This window comes from Quercus robur, chromosome 9 (assembly GCF_932294415.1).
Source record: "Quercus robur chromosome 9, dhQueRobu3.1, whole genome shotgun sequence".
Classification (NCBI taxonomy): Eukaryota; Viridiplantae; Streptophyta; class Magnoliopsida; order Fagales; family Fagaceae; genus Quercus; species Quercus robur.
In genome coordinates, this window is record NC_065542.1 from 56,307,696 (window position 1) to 56,323,957 (window position 16,262).

General features: G+C 31.0%; 1 protein-coding gene across 3 annotated transcripts; it reads right to left on the reverse strand.

The window, feature by feature from the left end:
* Positions 1-7,252: 7,252 nt before the first annotated feature.
* Positions 7,253-13,934, reverse strand: LOC126699209 (probable myosin-binding protein 6). 3 transcript variants are annotated; one of them, XM_050396893.1, is made up of 5 exons: positions 13,781-13,934; positions 13,561-13,673; positions 12,676-13,436; positions 11,019-12,382; positions 7,253-7,585 (listed from the first exon to the last, which is right to left on the reverse strand). In XM_050396893.1, exons 3-4 carry the CDS (start codon positions 13,298-13,300, stop codon positions 11,112-11,114), a joined length of 1,896 nt encoding a protein of 631 aa, XP_050252850.1. In that variant the 5' UTR covers positions 13,301-13,436; positions 13,561-13,673; positions 13,781-13,934; the 3' UTR covers positions 7,253-7,585; positions 11,019-11,111. The 3 variants fall into 3 exon arrangements, with proteins under 3 accessions (XP_050252850.1, XP_050252848.1, XP_050252849.1); XM_050396891.1 differs by having other exon boundaries at positions 13,777-13,934; XM_050396892.1 differs by having other exon boundaries at positions 13,773-13,927.
* Positions 13,935-16,262: the final 2,328 nt, after the last annotated feature.

Below are 16,262 nucleotides of genomic sequence, written 5' to 3' on the forward strand. Positions count from 1 at the left end.
TTTTGCCCCCTTTAACAATGCCATCAATTTTTTTAAGAGTAATGTTATAGTCACACACTTTTTTACAACATTTTTACAAATTATTGAGGTAGTAAATTCTTATTAATTCGCACACTTGTATCACTTTTTACTTATCAATAATCACTCACCATATTAGCAATTTGTAAATTTTTTGTAGTTTTAGCATTTTCCACCTTTTAAAGGCCATAAAAATTAATAGATTAAATCTAAAACAAAATATACAAGTCCATAAAAATTAGCCCAACAACAAAAATTACAAATAATAAAGCTAAAAAAATTAAAGCTCAATCAATCTATTTTACTCAAAATAAACAACTTTGCCATTTAAAAAGTTTTAAACAAAAATCCTTAGTGATAAAGTAATAGAGTCAAAAGTCGAAGTTGTTGCACAAAACCGTCCCACTAACTCCAAGTCCTGACTCTGTCCCTGATGGACGCCATATATTATTCTATCATGTGTCTATATATATATATATATATATATATATATACACACACAGATCTTCATTCATCAAACAAATATACATATAAAGAGTTCTAATTTACTTGCTTTTTATAGTTCTTTGTTACTAGCATCTTCTCCATTGGATTTTGAAGTCCTCTTAAACCAATACTAAATCATATTCACTTAAATACAAAGTTAAATAATCTGTTCAAGTTCATAATCAATCAAATCGAAATTTGACATAAGGCATCGATCTATTTGTAATTACATCGAATAAGTTAAAATTAAAATACACTCAGACAATTGGATAACGTAAAATAATCTTGGTTCAATTCTTACAAGTAAAAATCTTCCCCACCCCACTTCTCCTTTAAAGACATTTGCTTACTCATATTGGCTCCAATGGAAACATTCATGCAATTCAACTTTAAGTCATACATTTAAATTTAGAACCGAGCTGTGTTCATGGATCTCCATCTAAATCCTTCAATAAAATCAGGTTTCTGTCAAAAGTCTATGGTCTGTTAAGCAAAACCTTTTCTTAATTAAGCTAGTCTTTGAACTTAAAAAGAAAGGGATTCTCTTGCCACCACACCTCCATATGCTCTTCAAGTCGGTCTTGAAAACTTCCTTGTTAAGTCTCTTAATTGTTAACAACTTTTCCTCCACGCATGTCTACACTCCACAATCCAAATCTCAAAATCCAAGTTATTGGAATATTATAAATTTTAATCATTTAACCATATACTTCTCACATTTCTTCTCAAAATCTCATGTGTTGGGTCTTACCTATTGAAATTTTAACAGGTAAGACCCGACACATGAGATTTCAAATTAGAGGTAAAGTGGAGAAAACAACGAACGAACTTAGGATCTCTTATTTTGATACTATGTTAAATTAGCGATTGTCTAAAAAGTTTAAACTATTGATATATGGTAAATCTAATCCTTTATAACCACATACTTCTAACAATATTTTATTGATTAAATGGTAAATAATATCCAATTAACACGAAATTTGGCATGTTAAATTAGCGATTGTCCAAAAAGTTTAAACTATTGATATATGGTAAATCTAATCATTAAACCACATACTTTTAACAATATTTTATTAATTAAATGGTAAATAATATTCAATTAACATAAAATTTGGCATGTGTGTTAAGAATTATAAAAATATGTAATTCAACTGTATTATTTTGAATATATCTAATGTAGCTTTTATATATATATATATATATATATAAAAGCTACGATATTAGACCTTAAGCCATAAAAAAAATGATTTGCAGTACATGGAAAATCCAAACAATTCTATATAAAACTAGACAAGTTAAACGGGCTACAAGAATATGTGGAGTTTCATCAGATTTGAAGGAGTTATATAAAAAATTTAATTATATATCTAGATTGATAGAAGAATTGGGTCCTTGGTTCAGCGGTCGAATTGGCCAACCAATCCCGACTAATATAGGCTTAGAGGCTTATTACCATAGTTATTGAAACTAACGTCCCGTTTGTTTTGAATTTTTTTTTTTTTTGGAAAAATGGTTTTTCCATTTTCAGGTGTTTGTTTGCAGGTAAAATATAGTCAAATTTGTAAAATATTTTCCGTTTACAATAAAATCCTTTATAAAAAAATTGTAAAATGTTTTATCTTTGAAAATTTGGTAAAATATTTTCCAAAAACATATAGTGACTTCCCCTCTCCCATCTAATCGCAAGGTCACCAATCTAGTGGTTGAAGACACCGCTTTGATGACTGGTGTCCGCAGTTTGGTGGTTGGAAACTTTGCTCCAACGACCAGTGCTGGCAGTCCAGTGTTCGGAGAGTTTGCTCCAACTACTGGTGCAGGCGGTTTGGTTATCGGTGACTCCTCTCCGTCAATTGATGGTAGCAAGTAGCAACCTCACCAACGATTGGTGCCAGCGGTTCGATGGTCGGAGATGCCGCATTGAAGATTGGTGTCGACGGTTTGATGGCTGAAGATTGTATTAAGTATGTTATTATATGATTCTCAACAAAAGAGTATGTTATTATATTGTTGTGTTTGGGTTAATTTCCTTTCAAGGTAAGACAATGGGAGAGGGAAGAGAGTAGAGAAAATCTAAGGGAATTGAGTAGTAATTTGTAGGCTCAAATTCACTAGCTCTCTAATGGTGTTTCTAGGGTTTTCTTTTAGAAACCCACCTTACAATTTCGTGGGAAATGGGATTATATATAGTGTAGTAAAAAACGAGGATGCTGTATCTAAAAAATGAGCCGTCAGTGTAACTCATAGTTAGGCCTACTTGCGAGACAACCCAATTGTGATTGACTTTTTAACTTTTTCACATGCTCCTCACATGTCATCTCGCCAGTATTGCAATCCCGAGCTACTCAAGAGTCAGTCTTAACTCCTAACTTCCACTAGATGTGCAATTCTTCACTAACTCTAGACCTAATCCATATACATTAAACCCCACAAAATACAAGAAAATAGAAGCATGAATTACAACAAAATTGACATGGAATAAAGTCAATTAAAACACTACAGAAAAACACAACTTAACATTTTAAAATTATTTTCTTATTATTTTTTCCATCTTTTTTCATGATATAATTTCTCATTAAATGAATTATTTCTATTTATATTTGTATTGTATTTCTTGTATATTTCTTTTATGATTATATCTTTTGATTATTTTCTTTTTACACCAAACCCAATCTTCTTTATAACATAGTTATGATGTATGTTTTTATTTGAAAATTGACTCCATACATTCTTGTATTGTAATTTAAAATTTTGATAACTAAAAATGTTGTAGAAAGAAATAACATATCTTTTTAATAATTCGATAGTTGAGAGAAAATGAAGATTTGAATCTTGGATGTTTTTATTATAAATTTTGAGAAATTCCAATTGATTTATAAGGCTTTTGACAAAAGAAATAACATTCACAATTTTTTTAAAAGTTTATCTTGCATAAAGAGAGCTTAATTAACAATTAAGATTGTTTAAGTATGTTATTATATGATTCTCAACAAAAGAGTATGTTATTATATTGTATTAGGTATGTTATTATTATATGTTGAAATATTTTATGGTGAATATGTTGTATAAAATTATTTTGCATTTTTAAAATTAATTTATCAAGTTTTAATATGTTTTTAATATTTATTTTAATTGACTATATCATTCAACCAATGATTTTCTAGTTGAACCAGTAATATAATGACCTAACGTCTACATCAAATTAAACTCTCATCAGGATTTAATAACTATATTGTTTATATCAGATTAACTCCTTTGAAGTTGTCACCTTTAATCTTTAATCTCAAAATTTATTTTTGAATATCATTTGCTTAGATTAGTCACAACGGTATCACTCTTCAGTCTTCTAATAAAAAAATAAAAAAGAAAGACTACGGTCTCATATCAATTGGTAATAAATTAATTGTAAGAACTTAATTAAAAGTGAGAAGCTTAGCCTATTTAGAACAGTGTGATCAGCCCAATAAGCCCAAAACAATAGATTTGTAAGAGAATGGATCTTGTGAGCAAACTACAAAGCTAAATAAATTAAGACTTAAGAATGACTGGACTTTGGTTACTAGAGCAAGAGACATAAATTCAATGTAAAATCCTTCCTCGGGCAAGTCCGAGGACAAGTTGTTCATATATTGATTAGGAATATTCCCTTTACAATGAATTCATGTATTGCTTTTCTCTCTCCCTTTTTTCTTTCAGATTTTCATCCCTCTTTCCTATGGGGATCATTTCCTTATATAGTTCCTTTCATTACATCTCATCCTTTCATTTGTACAGTTTCTAGGACACCCTTTGGATGCTTGTCCCATCAAGACCCTTCTGGAGGTGGTAGGAGGGGCTATGAGCTGTGAAAACACTATTCAGATGTCATTTCTTCATAAATGCAGTCAGTTTAGTTGGTATAGTGCATTAAATGTAGAGGTGGCAATCTCCTTCTCAGATATTTCTTCTTTCTGTTGCCTACATAGCTTTGTTGCCTCCCTTGAAGCTCTATTTTACGGTACAGTCGATTACTTAAAGTATTCTCGAGGTACCTTTGCTCCTCAGGATCCTTGGTCCATGGACTAGTTCCCCTTTTATCCTCGGACTTCTTACCTATGTGTCTATGGATCTCTTATCATCCTCAGACAAGGCCCAAGACCCAAAGGTGTGCTTGGATCATTTGCTCCCACATAAATAGTTGTAATCATAAATTACCCATGGAGACAAAGTTTTAGCAACTAGAGGCCAAATTAGGAGTGAGATTTGACGAAAGAGTGAATCAACTAGAGGCTAGATTGGAGGCAAAAACCGAAGAAAGAACTTGAACAAAAATTTCAACAACTCAAAGGCATTTAGCATGGAGTAATGTTTTGTAATTTTCGAAAAAAATTTAGGATCTTTGTTGAAAGATTCCCTAACATTCTTATATTTGGTTACAAATCACACAAGAGAATTAGATACTTCTGAATATCTGGATTATCGCTCAATCCTCTTCTTGTAAGAATGTGGATTTCTTTCAAAACAAATGGATATTTGCATTCTCATGTCTAGAAAAAAAATATACATTTTTTTATAAATTGACAATTTTACCCATTCCTACTCACCTTTTAACCAATAGAAATAAAACTTAAAAAATGATAATTATAAATTGACAATTTAAAGAATTATTTTTGTATTATACATTCGAAAATGTTATACTATATTTTTATTGAATTTTCCATGATTTATACTAGTAGTTTATATTTTGTTTCTCATCATTTATTTCAAGGAAGATTAAAAAAAAAAAAAAGGATTCTATGTTTACAAACCAGAGGATATTTTGGGAAAAATAAAATTTTCTTATAAGATGCTTAGGAAAAAACCAAATATAAGCATTTCATATTTCCAAGAATTTTATTAAATTTTAAACAAACCAAACATGGGAATATAGTTACATTCTCACGCATCTAAATTGCCAAACATCAGACTCAAAGGAATTTAGAGTTCGGGAGTAATATGGATTTGCCAAGCAAAACGCCTTTTCAGTTTCTTAAGCATCTGTCTAATTTACAAGGTGTTATACGTATACCAAATAGGTTGCAGAGAAACAATGCATTTGAATCTGACGTTGATCGAAAGGATCAAATGGAGTTGAGAATAATATTTTTGATTTATGACAAAACATTTACGAGAATAATATTATATATGAATTTCTTTCATTCTAGTGGTCATTCACTATCACATATATTATCTCTGATGCTGAATAATATTATACCATATATCAATAATATGAGTTTATCTGTCTTTCTTCTTAGTGTTTTACAATGAGAGTCTTTTTTTTTTTTTTTTGGGGGGGGATAATTTTTATTAAGACGAGACGAGAGGGACTTTAGCACAAAGGGGACAAGTCCCTTAATGAAGCCACCCCTAATGAAGTATGTGAAAAGTAAGAGATTTTCAACAAAAACCAAAAGTTGCACAAGCAATTGAAAAAAAAAAAAAAAAAAAAAAAAAAATTCACAACCAAACGGACCCAAGAGAAGAAAAAGAGAAAAAGTTCACAAGTAATTCTAAAAGAAAAAAAAGAGTATGTCAGAGTCAAAATATGAGTGAAGGTCCACAATCTTTTTTTTTTTGATGGGAAGTCCATAATCTTATTGAAAGACAAGGACAAGGCCCATAATTTTTTTGAGTCTAAAAAACAATATCCCAAATATATATTATTGATTTTATTGGGATGGAAATCGTAGGTTTAATTTAATTTTAAATATTTTGAGTCTTTGTAAATCGAATAATAATTTCATATGTTTACTCAAAAAAAAAAAAATTCATATATTTATCATTTCTCTCTCAAATATGTGGACCTTTCTTCTCAAAAAAGAAAAAAGAAAAAGAGAAAAGGGTGTGGAGTCAGAGTGGACCTCATGCTACTATGTATTGTGAGAAAATGATGTAAATATGTAGGTGGAAGAACATTACATGGAAAATTAAAAATGTTGAAGAGTTTTTATGGTTGGTATGAAGAGTAGTTAGTTTTTGGATCAATGAAGAGTAGTTAGTTGAGAAAAGGGTATGATTAACATCACATGGTAGGGACTTTAATTAAAGACGAGACTGGTTTGTCCTTTGATTAGGTTGTTGTTGGCATTATTAGATTAGATTAGATTAGGGTCATCCAATGTTATGAAATTTTTGTTTATAACATCATTATTTTTGTTTATTAAAAGATCCTTATATATTGAGGATTTTACTCAGGTGCTCTTCATTTCATTTATAAGTATAGTTTACATTTTTTTTTTTTTTTTTTTTTTTTTGGTGTGGATTTAACAATATATATTGTGTTAAAAGAATTTCTCAAAGGAAAATACTATCTTTTAGCCATTTCCTTTCTCTCTTTCCTTCCCGGCCTAAAACCAAAAGTAGTGATAGACTAGAGTAGAGTGGTCATTCCTAATCTCTAACTTTGCCTTTTGGTCATTCATTTGCTTTTTATCCAATTCTTTTCTTTCTTCTGTCTTTCTATTATGTAGAAATGGTATAAACAGAAGCCATATATAAGCTATTTCATTGGGGAGCAGCCAAGTCCACATAAACTTAAAAAAGTCACAATTTTCTTTTTAAATATCTTTCTTTACATGAAAAATTCTGAACATTATAATTACACCCAGTGCCTGCCTGCCTTGCCTTTTGGCCATAAAAATGATTGATACCAAATTATTAATCATTTTTCTCCCCTTCTTTGCCAAAGGCAAGGCAAGAAAAGGTGGGATGGATGTAGCACTTTAAAATAAAATACAGCTTCAAACTTATTTTGCTTATATTATTATTATAGACTCAAAAGTTTATTTACACTTACAACACGCAAAAGACCATTGCATTCCAAAAGACTCTACAGTTCCATCTAAAATTTTCTGAGGATACGCCTGCCCTAAAGCACAAGGAGATTCTGTACATAGCTCATAGCTGGTAACCAGGGATGGAGATAGGACTTCAAACGAGGGGGGCCAACCAAAAAAATTAAAAAAAAAAAAATCACCTGAAAATAGATACGTCTCTGCTGGTAAGGTAAGTATTGTACATGAGCTTCCCAGGACAAACTTGGGGAGCATCTTTTCTTGAAAATCACCTGAAAATAAACAATAATTAATATGGTAACACCCAACAAGAACATTTAGGACTAATTAAATGTAATGTGAAGAAGAGAGGTACTGTATTTGTAAAGAAAGGCTGCATATGTAATGCTTTACTTAATATAAGCAGCAGCAGCAGGTTCATTCCAGAATTAATTCTTACATATATATACTTCACCCTTCCCTGCTTACCATATTATCCTTTTGACTACACTACTAATTTGAGTAATTTCCCCTCAAGAATAATGACATATTGACATATTCAGGGGATATTACAATACAATGCAATAAATAAGACTTTAATTTTTACCATCTTTCAACAAGGACTACTTCACTAAAATATATAATATCCTTCACATTTTAACATATTTCCAAGAGAATAAAAATGACGTTGCGTCCTTCACCCACCAACTTGTATTTATCACAAAAAGATTCACAACCCATGCCACCAGTACTTATATTATGCTCAAGGACACAATATCAGCTACATAATTATTAGAAGAAAACTGTTTTAAAACTTTGTCATGCATGATACATATATAAGTTTATTTACGCAACAAGTAAAATATCATTTTGACTACAAGCACATGGTATACAATTACAAAAACTTGTTTTGAGAATGCTGATGTTAAACTGAACTGCTTAGATACTCAACCTATATTGATAATACAAGTCTTATGATCGTTAGTAGTTTTTCCAGATACTAACCAACCACATCAATTAAATAATCCTGCAGTAGACTAAGTTTAACGTCAAAATCATGTGATAAGTTAAGCCTGATAGTTTACCAGAGTTGTTAAAACAAATTATATGGGACAAGCATGAAGGCCAAGAAATGCTTAGTAAATCACCTTACAATTATTTACTGTCACTCTTTGTTGGTCATGTTTAGAGAATTTAAAACATCATATAATGCATATCTTTCAAATAAAAAAGTATTATGTTTCCAAATTTACCCTCTTTAGTTTCAAATTTTAAACTCAAATTAATAAATCTATACTATTTATAAAGGATTCCCCATTTGGACTGGACTTTTATGTGGTTAAAAAATACCGCTAAACCTTAGTTTAACAGGGAGAAAACTTGAGGACAACCCGGTAAAAATATATCTCCAACTCCACTTAAAATGCCTATAAAATAGGATACTTTTCTACTAAGCCATGTCTTTGAAACAAACTTATCCATTTTTTTTTAAAAAAAAGGGAAACTATGACACTAGACCAAAAAAAGAGGCTACTATATATATATATATATGTATGTATATATAAGCAAAGACCTCATGTTGGAGAGTTCTGCCATGTGTTTGGATGAGTAGTTTTTCATTTATCCTTTCATCTCCATATTTTTATCAATGATCAATTTAAGCTATAAATGCAGAAGATTAAACAATTCTGGTTCCACTCCCTTTTCCAATTTCTTGAACTCTCACTTTTAATTTTATAAATTTCAGAAATGTAAAGTTTTAACCATTCAATGTTAGTTTTTCATGTTATTTTATATATTCCAATTTCACAAAATATCAAAGGGCCAAAAGAAAAGTAGGGAGAGAGAGAGAGGGAGAGAGAGCCAAATACGTAGAATAAGAAATCAGTGTTAAGAAGAGTATGAGATTAGCTTTGGTTTTAGGTGCATATGATCTAAACTTTTCAACAACATTGTCAAAGCTTGATACAATGCTTTAGCAACATTTAGGGTTTCTAAAAGGTATGTTTGGAAAAGACATAGAGTCTTTATCTGTGTTATTTGTGTTTATTTAGTATATTTTTGGGAAGTGTTTAATCTTTGTAACTGAATGAGGTACTCAAATGTATGTGAAATTAAACTTAAGATATGAAATAGCATATTTTTATTTTTTTCTCTATTCAATTGTTGTTATATTTTTAAGTCTCTTGACAAAGTATATTTAATTTTACAAATGAAAGATTATAAACCTTAAATCTTTGATTTTCAGCCTTTAAAACTTCACTTTTATTTTGAAATACTCCTAAGAAAAATATAAAGAAATAATAAGAGGTTTCATATTGAAAAGGTCAAACGTAAGAACGAAATATACATGTATGCCAGATAAAATAAAGTAAAAATCAATAGGCATGTGGTGACATTTTTAGGGCCTAATTAATTATGATTACTTATGAACATACTGGATTACAAATTTTTGCTTCATTATTTTAGTGACATATAATACATAATCGAAATTAATTTCCCAAACATTATGATACATATAAGTATTATAAAATAACTAATAATGAACACGCGCGTTGCATGGGATATCTGCTAGTAAAGTTAATTAATGAAGTGTGTTCTTGGACATTAACATTTTCTAGAAAATAAATAATTTTCTATAAAGTATTTTTTAGAAAACTATATCATTTTCCTATGTTTGGTAGCAACCTTAAAATGAGTTGGAAAACTATCTTTTAACTTCCTTTATATAGCTAGATGAGAGATTTTTCTAGAAAATTTTTGTAAAAAACAACTCTATCTCACGTCAAACTAAATAAAGGAAGTCAAGATATAGTTTTCCTTGGACCCATCTTTTCCTAATATCACCAAATATAGGAAAATACGAAAAACTATTTTTACATACATAAAATTAGGAACGTTCAATTATTGTATGCATTGACTTTTAAAAAACAAACATATTTAGGGTCATCCCAAAATGGAATAGAAGACCAACAAAAAAGGATAGATGAAGAATACAGGAGAAGGCTAGATGCCTCAATGCCGAGAACTAAGCCCTGAAGAAATCTACTTACAATGGCAAGAACAGACACCAGTTAACAAATGCTAACATGCAGAAAGGCCAAACTTCTCAGTGAATGAGCATTAGGCCCTAAATCAACTCATCAACAACAGAAAGAACAGAAATTTCAAATACATTTGACATTTTTATGCCATTTGGTGGCTTGGACCAAGTGGTAATCAGGTAATCATTGTGGCACAAATAGTGAAAGTATAAAAGCTAAGCCCTAAATCAAATCCCAAAATTTTGGGTTCGGCTTACTGTTTGGAAACTAAAAGGAAGACAATTACTATCATGGTAAGTAGCACCCACAGACGAGTAAGTGTTAATTGCAATGTATTGTAATAGCTATTCTGGAACTGTGATTATGAACTATATAACCTGGACAATTCTATGTTGGGGAAACTTCATAATTCTTATGTGCACCTACTCATATGATTTTGTTCAAACTCCATGTGAATATTCTTCTAAACTTTATAATGCTGTATCAAACAACAATACTCATGTCTGCATTATTCCTATATAAGATACAACCAACCCAATCATTTTCAGTGTTAAAAAGAGACAAAATCAGAGGACAATAACTGTAAGAGCAGATGACAAGGACCAGAGAAATCTAACACACACTAGAATATAAACATTTATCCTACATGTCATAAAAATGCAATTAATGGTAAACAACCCACCTTAGAGGATGAATGGGAAAAGGAAGCCTGCTGCATGGGATCTCTAAACCGTTTGAATTTCTCAAAGCAGGCTTGATATCTCCTTCAGAAGTTTCAATTGTCCTTTTCCCCATCCCCATTCTCTAAATAGAAAGTCAACTCCTCTTTTTCCTCTTGGAGTACTCGTAGCCTTTCTGTGAGCCGTTCAATCCCAATGTCAAGTTTCGACTTCTCGTCAGAAAGCAAGCTTTTGCATTGCGAGTGACTCAACACTGAAAACTTATCACTCATATCAAAACTACCTTTATGAATGTTAGGCTCAGTTACTGTCCTGCTTATGATTGGATGATCACTTAATGTCTCCCTCGTCCAGTCCCCAGATGGTCCCAGTGGCACAGCACAATCTTTGGGTTCATCAACAACATTTCTAATTGATGACCCACTTTGATCTTTCAAAGTTTCATTTTTATCATCAACGACATGAACATCATAAACAACCGGTTCTGTATTGGGCATAGAACAATGGTGATTGCTGCCTGCTTGATCCTTATCATTCTGATATTTCCTGAGCTCCTCACCATCAAAAGAAAAATTTGTGTCAATGCCATTGCAAATTTGGGTTACCTCACTTGTCATTTCTTGGCATTCTATGCTATTATCCATATTTTCGTTTTCTTTACCTGCGAAAAAGACATTTTTCTCAAGAAGGCTATATCCTTGAATTTGACTTTGTTTCTCAACTAAAGGAGCCTCATAATTTGAAGACCAATTTGCTCTGTTTCCCACTTTCTTACCAATCAACATATTATTCTCAGTCTGCAGCATTGGTTGTTTATTGTCAGTAAAATCAAGGGACGATGAAGGTCTTTGTCCCCAATTATCCATCTCATCATTTATATCACCTGTTGGCATCTCATTTTCTAAAAGACTCATATGCCTGTACTCTTCAATTTTCTTCTCCAAAAAATAATTCTCTATCTCCCTCCTAACAAGGATCTCTTTCAAAATATTCATCTCTTCTTCGTCATAATCACACTTTTCTTCTATCATCCTTTGGTACTGCCTCAATTCCATTTCTACTGATGCCTTATCCTGGTGCAAACGTGATATCATGGACATCGCTTCATCGGCAGCACTTGCAGCAGCTGCTCTTTCTTTTTCCAGTTCTAGGATAAGAGCAGCATGAGTAGCTTTCTCTTCTTCAAGAGCTAGTTCCAACATTCTGATATTATACGCTTCATTTCTAACAATTTCCATATTGTCTGGAGCATTAGTTATGTATGTTGCAACTGAAGATGATGTGCCCTCATCACATGATCCACTCAATTCAAAACTATGCTGGTTTCTTTCCCCCACTTCCATGCTAATAGGTCCAATTATTTCACCTAAGTGGCATAAAACATCAGCAAGCATGCTACAATATTTAATATGTCTAGCCTAATTAAAGTTAGAGCTTCAAATGTAATCAAAATTCAATTTTCAACATTTTGAAGTTTTTTGACCTTTTGTACAAAAAGATCGATAGATGAACAGAACTTAAAATATTGTTTCTTGTCCAAATAGATTTAAATTGAAGTCCGAAACTCTTATAGTAGTCAATATCCTTGTTTAGTATTGCATTAAATAGTCATATCACATTAAAGACTGACAAGTGACAAGTTTAAATCATTTCACTCACCTGGAAAATCATCTTCTCTCACAGGTTCACAACCTAAGCTTTCACTGTCTTTGCCTCTCATTTCACTGCCATCATATGGAAAGTTTGCAGCAATAACTGACCGCGAATCATCATTAGGCAAAATAGAAGAGAATTTTCTGTTGCCAAGAGCGGCTTTCCTTCGTCGCCGAGTTCCATGCATTTTCTTCAGATCCAAAACCCTCTTCCCCTTGGCGACACAGTTTTGCAATAGTGGACTATGAAATGACGAACTGCAAGACGCTTCACCCTCTAATTCAAGAACCCCATTTTCACAACTTCCCTTTATGACCAACTTCCTATCTAAACTGCATCCTTGATTCTTAAAATCGAAAGGTAACTTGCTCAATGTAGAGTTCAAAACAGAACAGATAATCGCTGTTGGCCAATGAAAGAGCAAAGTGTGCCAGCACAAATTGCTATTTTTATAACCAAAAACCCCATTACAAGGACATGGCAAATACAGTCCAAAAAGGCTCAAAAATTTGGAGGTGAAAAACACATAAACTGATACACACAGCAGGAAATAAGCCAGAGAAAGGTGAAGAAAGGCTGCTATAAGGCCACCAAAAGTCCATGAATGAACTGGTTGGATTCGAAAATCCATTGTTTGTTGAAAATCTCAAAACCCCAAGGATTTCCAGAGAATAAAAACAAGAAGTAATTGATCATAACAACACATTTGGAGAAGTAGAACCTCAATACCCACCAACAAGCAAATTAAGCAGGAAACAACAAAGACCCTGTAAGCAAAATGCAATATAATAATATGTATTTATCAGAAATGACAAATTAGAGAACATGGTTGAAGAGGTTAGCTTAGTTAATAAGGAAAGGAAGTAAAAAAGAGAAGAAGAAGTGAAAAACCTGGAACTAGAAGTGAAGTTGAAACCCCATAAAGAAAGGATCTTGAGATGAGATAAGATTGATTATAGGCTTATAGCTACCGACTTCCTTCTTCCTCGCGTGGGCGTGGCGTACTGTTATTATTATTATTTTACAGCAAAAAGAAAAGAGTAAGGACAACTCAACACAACACAACACAACACAATATTCATAAATCATAGTAATACACATACATACATACAGGTACTTCACGGCTTTCTAGTTTCTTCATCAGAGAAGTTGAAATGGGAATTTGTATATATACACGTGCTGTCACTTCCCACAGTTTCCACTTCTCACGAGGGACATCTCTCATTTTCAACTCGAAACCAAGCCCATGTTATTCCCAATCCGGTCTCTCTAATTGTTGCTTCTTTACTTTATTTTAGAATGTTTTAAAATATACCCATTCTTTAAAATAAAAAAAAAAGTAATTAAATAAATTTTCTAACTTACCATTTACTTTATTTAAAAAATTCAATACTATTTTTTACTACTAAAGCTTAAATTCATAATGATGTATTTGAAAACTTATACTTCTTAAAGTAAAAGGCAGTAAATTAAATATTTTTCTTGAAAAAGTTGAGTTTTTAAAACACCGAGTACCATGATAGGAGAGAGTGAAATAAGCCAGACTATAAGTTGGCTCAATTTGCTAGAAATATCCCGGATTACATTACCTATGTAGAGGAATCTTCTAATATTATTTCTTCTGAATTATTTTTGATGTAGAAGTAGAACACATTTGATTTATGAGTGAATTTTGAAATATTCCCATATAAAAAAAAAAGGCAGTAATGTTTTGTGACTATCATCATTCATTTTTTTGAGTAATGCCACAAACACATTATTTTCACACAACATTTTCTATAATAGTTTGAAATTTTGAATTGATAGATTTTTTATCTATTGATTTTAATATGAGCTTACAACTTACACCACTTTATCATCAATCACTAATAACTTGTCATTTCAACAATTGTGCAATATTGTTTGAAAATTATTGTGGCTCTAAATTTATTGTTCCTAGTCTAAACAAGGTTGGAGAAACAATAATACTATAAATGATTTAATTAATAATCGATTATTTAATGTAAATATAATTAGAATAAATTTATATAGCAATTCTATCTTATTTTGAGATGTTTTCAGATATTTTGAAGAGAGTTTATTGATTCTGATCTAAAAAAGAGGGTTATAAAAGCTTACTTTTTACTCCTTAAATTGTAATAACTACTACTACTTTATAACATATACATGGGTATAATTAAAACCAAACTCAATTTACACACATTTATTCTTTGAATTTGCCAACCATCATTTGACCCGCCGCCAATAAGAAGAAGAAAAAATTAAAAAGATAAGAACCTAAAACAATAAAAGGAATTAACGAAGGAGAGAGCCCCGACATTCTGATTCATACAACCACATTATTCCCACTTTGATTAAATGCCTCGTTTGCTCACCTGTCTCTTTCTTTTAATGGACCTATCAATTTTGGCCAGAAGAAATATATCATAATATCAATAACATCAACATCAACATCCCAAAAAAAAAAAAAAAAAAATCACACGTACAGCATAAGGTAAAATTCACAAAAAGACAAAGAAGAAAAAGAAGAGAAGATATCAACACGTTTCATTTGTTGGGCTAATCTTTTGATCACGAATTATATATCATGGTATTTTCTAAAAATATAGAGAAATTCTGATAATTTCTTCTTTTGTTGGTAGAGAACATCTATTTGTGAATTAGCAACTCTTAGTTGCCTTAATTAATGTGGATTTTAATTAGTTCAACCGGTAAAGTATCTGATGATTGAATAAGAGATCTAAATAAATTTTAATGTGTGACTTCAATTAAGAACTAAATAAATAAATAAAACAAATTATAAATCCATCCAGATGTTATTGCAAGTCCAACTTTAAAGAAATAAAAGAGAATGATATGGTAGGAATCATTCTTCATCTAGAATTTCGAAGATGAATGTGTGAGATAGAGGATTTAACAAATGACTTTACTTATATTTTTAAGTAAAAAATCCTTAATAATTACAAAAGAAATCAAAACAGATCAAGCTTGTCAAAGCTAAGAATTTCCAATTTGACTAGTTTTAACCGAACCTTTTTGACCATTTTTTATTCTCCTGATTTTTAATATGGACCAAATCAATCTAAGCTCCAATTCATAGTTAATAAGATAAGTAATTGATCGTACTAATCTTCTTGTAAGTCCTATGCACTTATTTTCTTTATTCATTAATTAATAAAATAAAATAAAATAAAACCCATAAAAGAATTGGTTCCAATTTGTACATGAATGTCATGAACTGCAGAAGAATGAATATTCGATTAACTCATCCAATAAGTGGATTCCCATGCAACCTTTAGCTACAAAGTATATATATATATATATATATATATATATATTTATATATGTAGTATACCGTATATCATAGGGAGAGAATAATTGGAGTAAGTGGTAGGACTTAAATGATAAGTAATTTTTAGGTACTTTCGAAGGACGGTAAGGTTAACCATAAATGTGAGAAAAAAGAGTACTATTTCACTATACTTTGCAAGTACCTAAAAGTTTTTCATGATGGCTCAAATGATATATTCAAAGAAATGCAGTATTTATTTTCTATTGATTGCAATCCATCAAATGATCAAATATTTGATAAT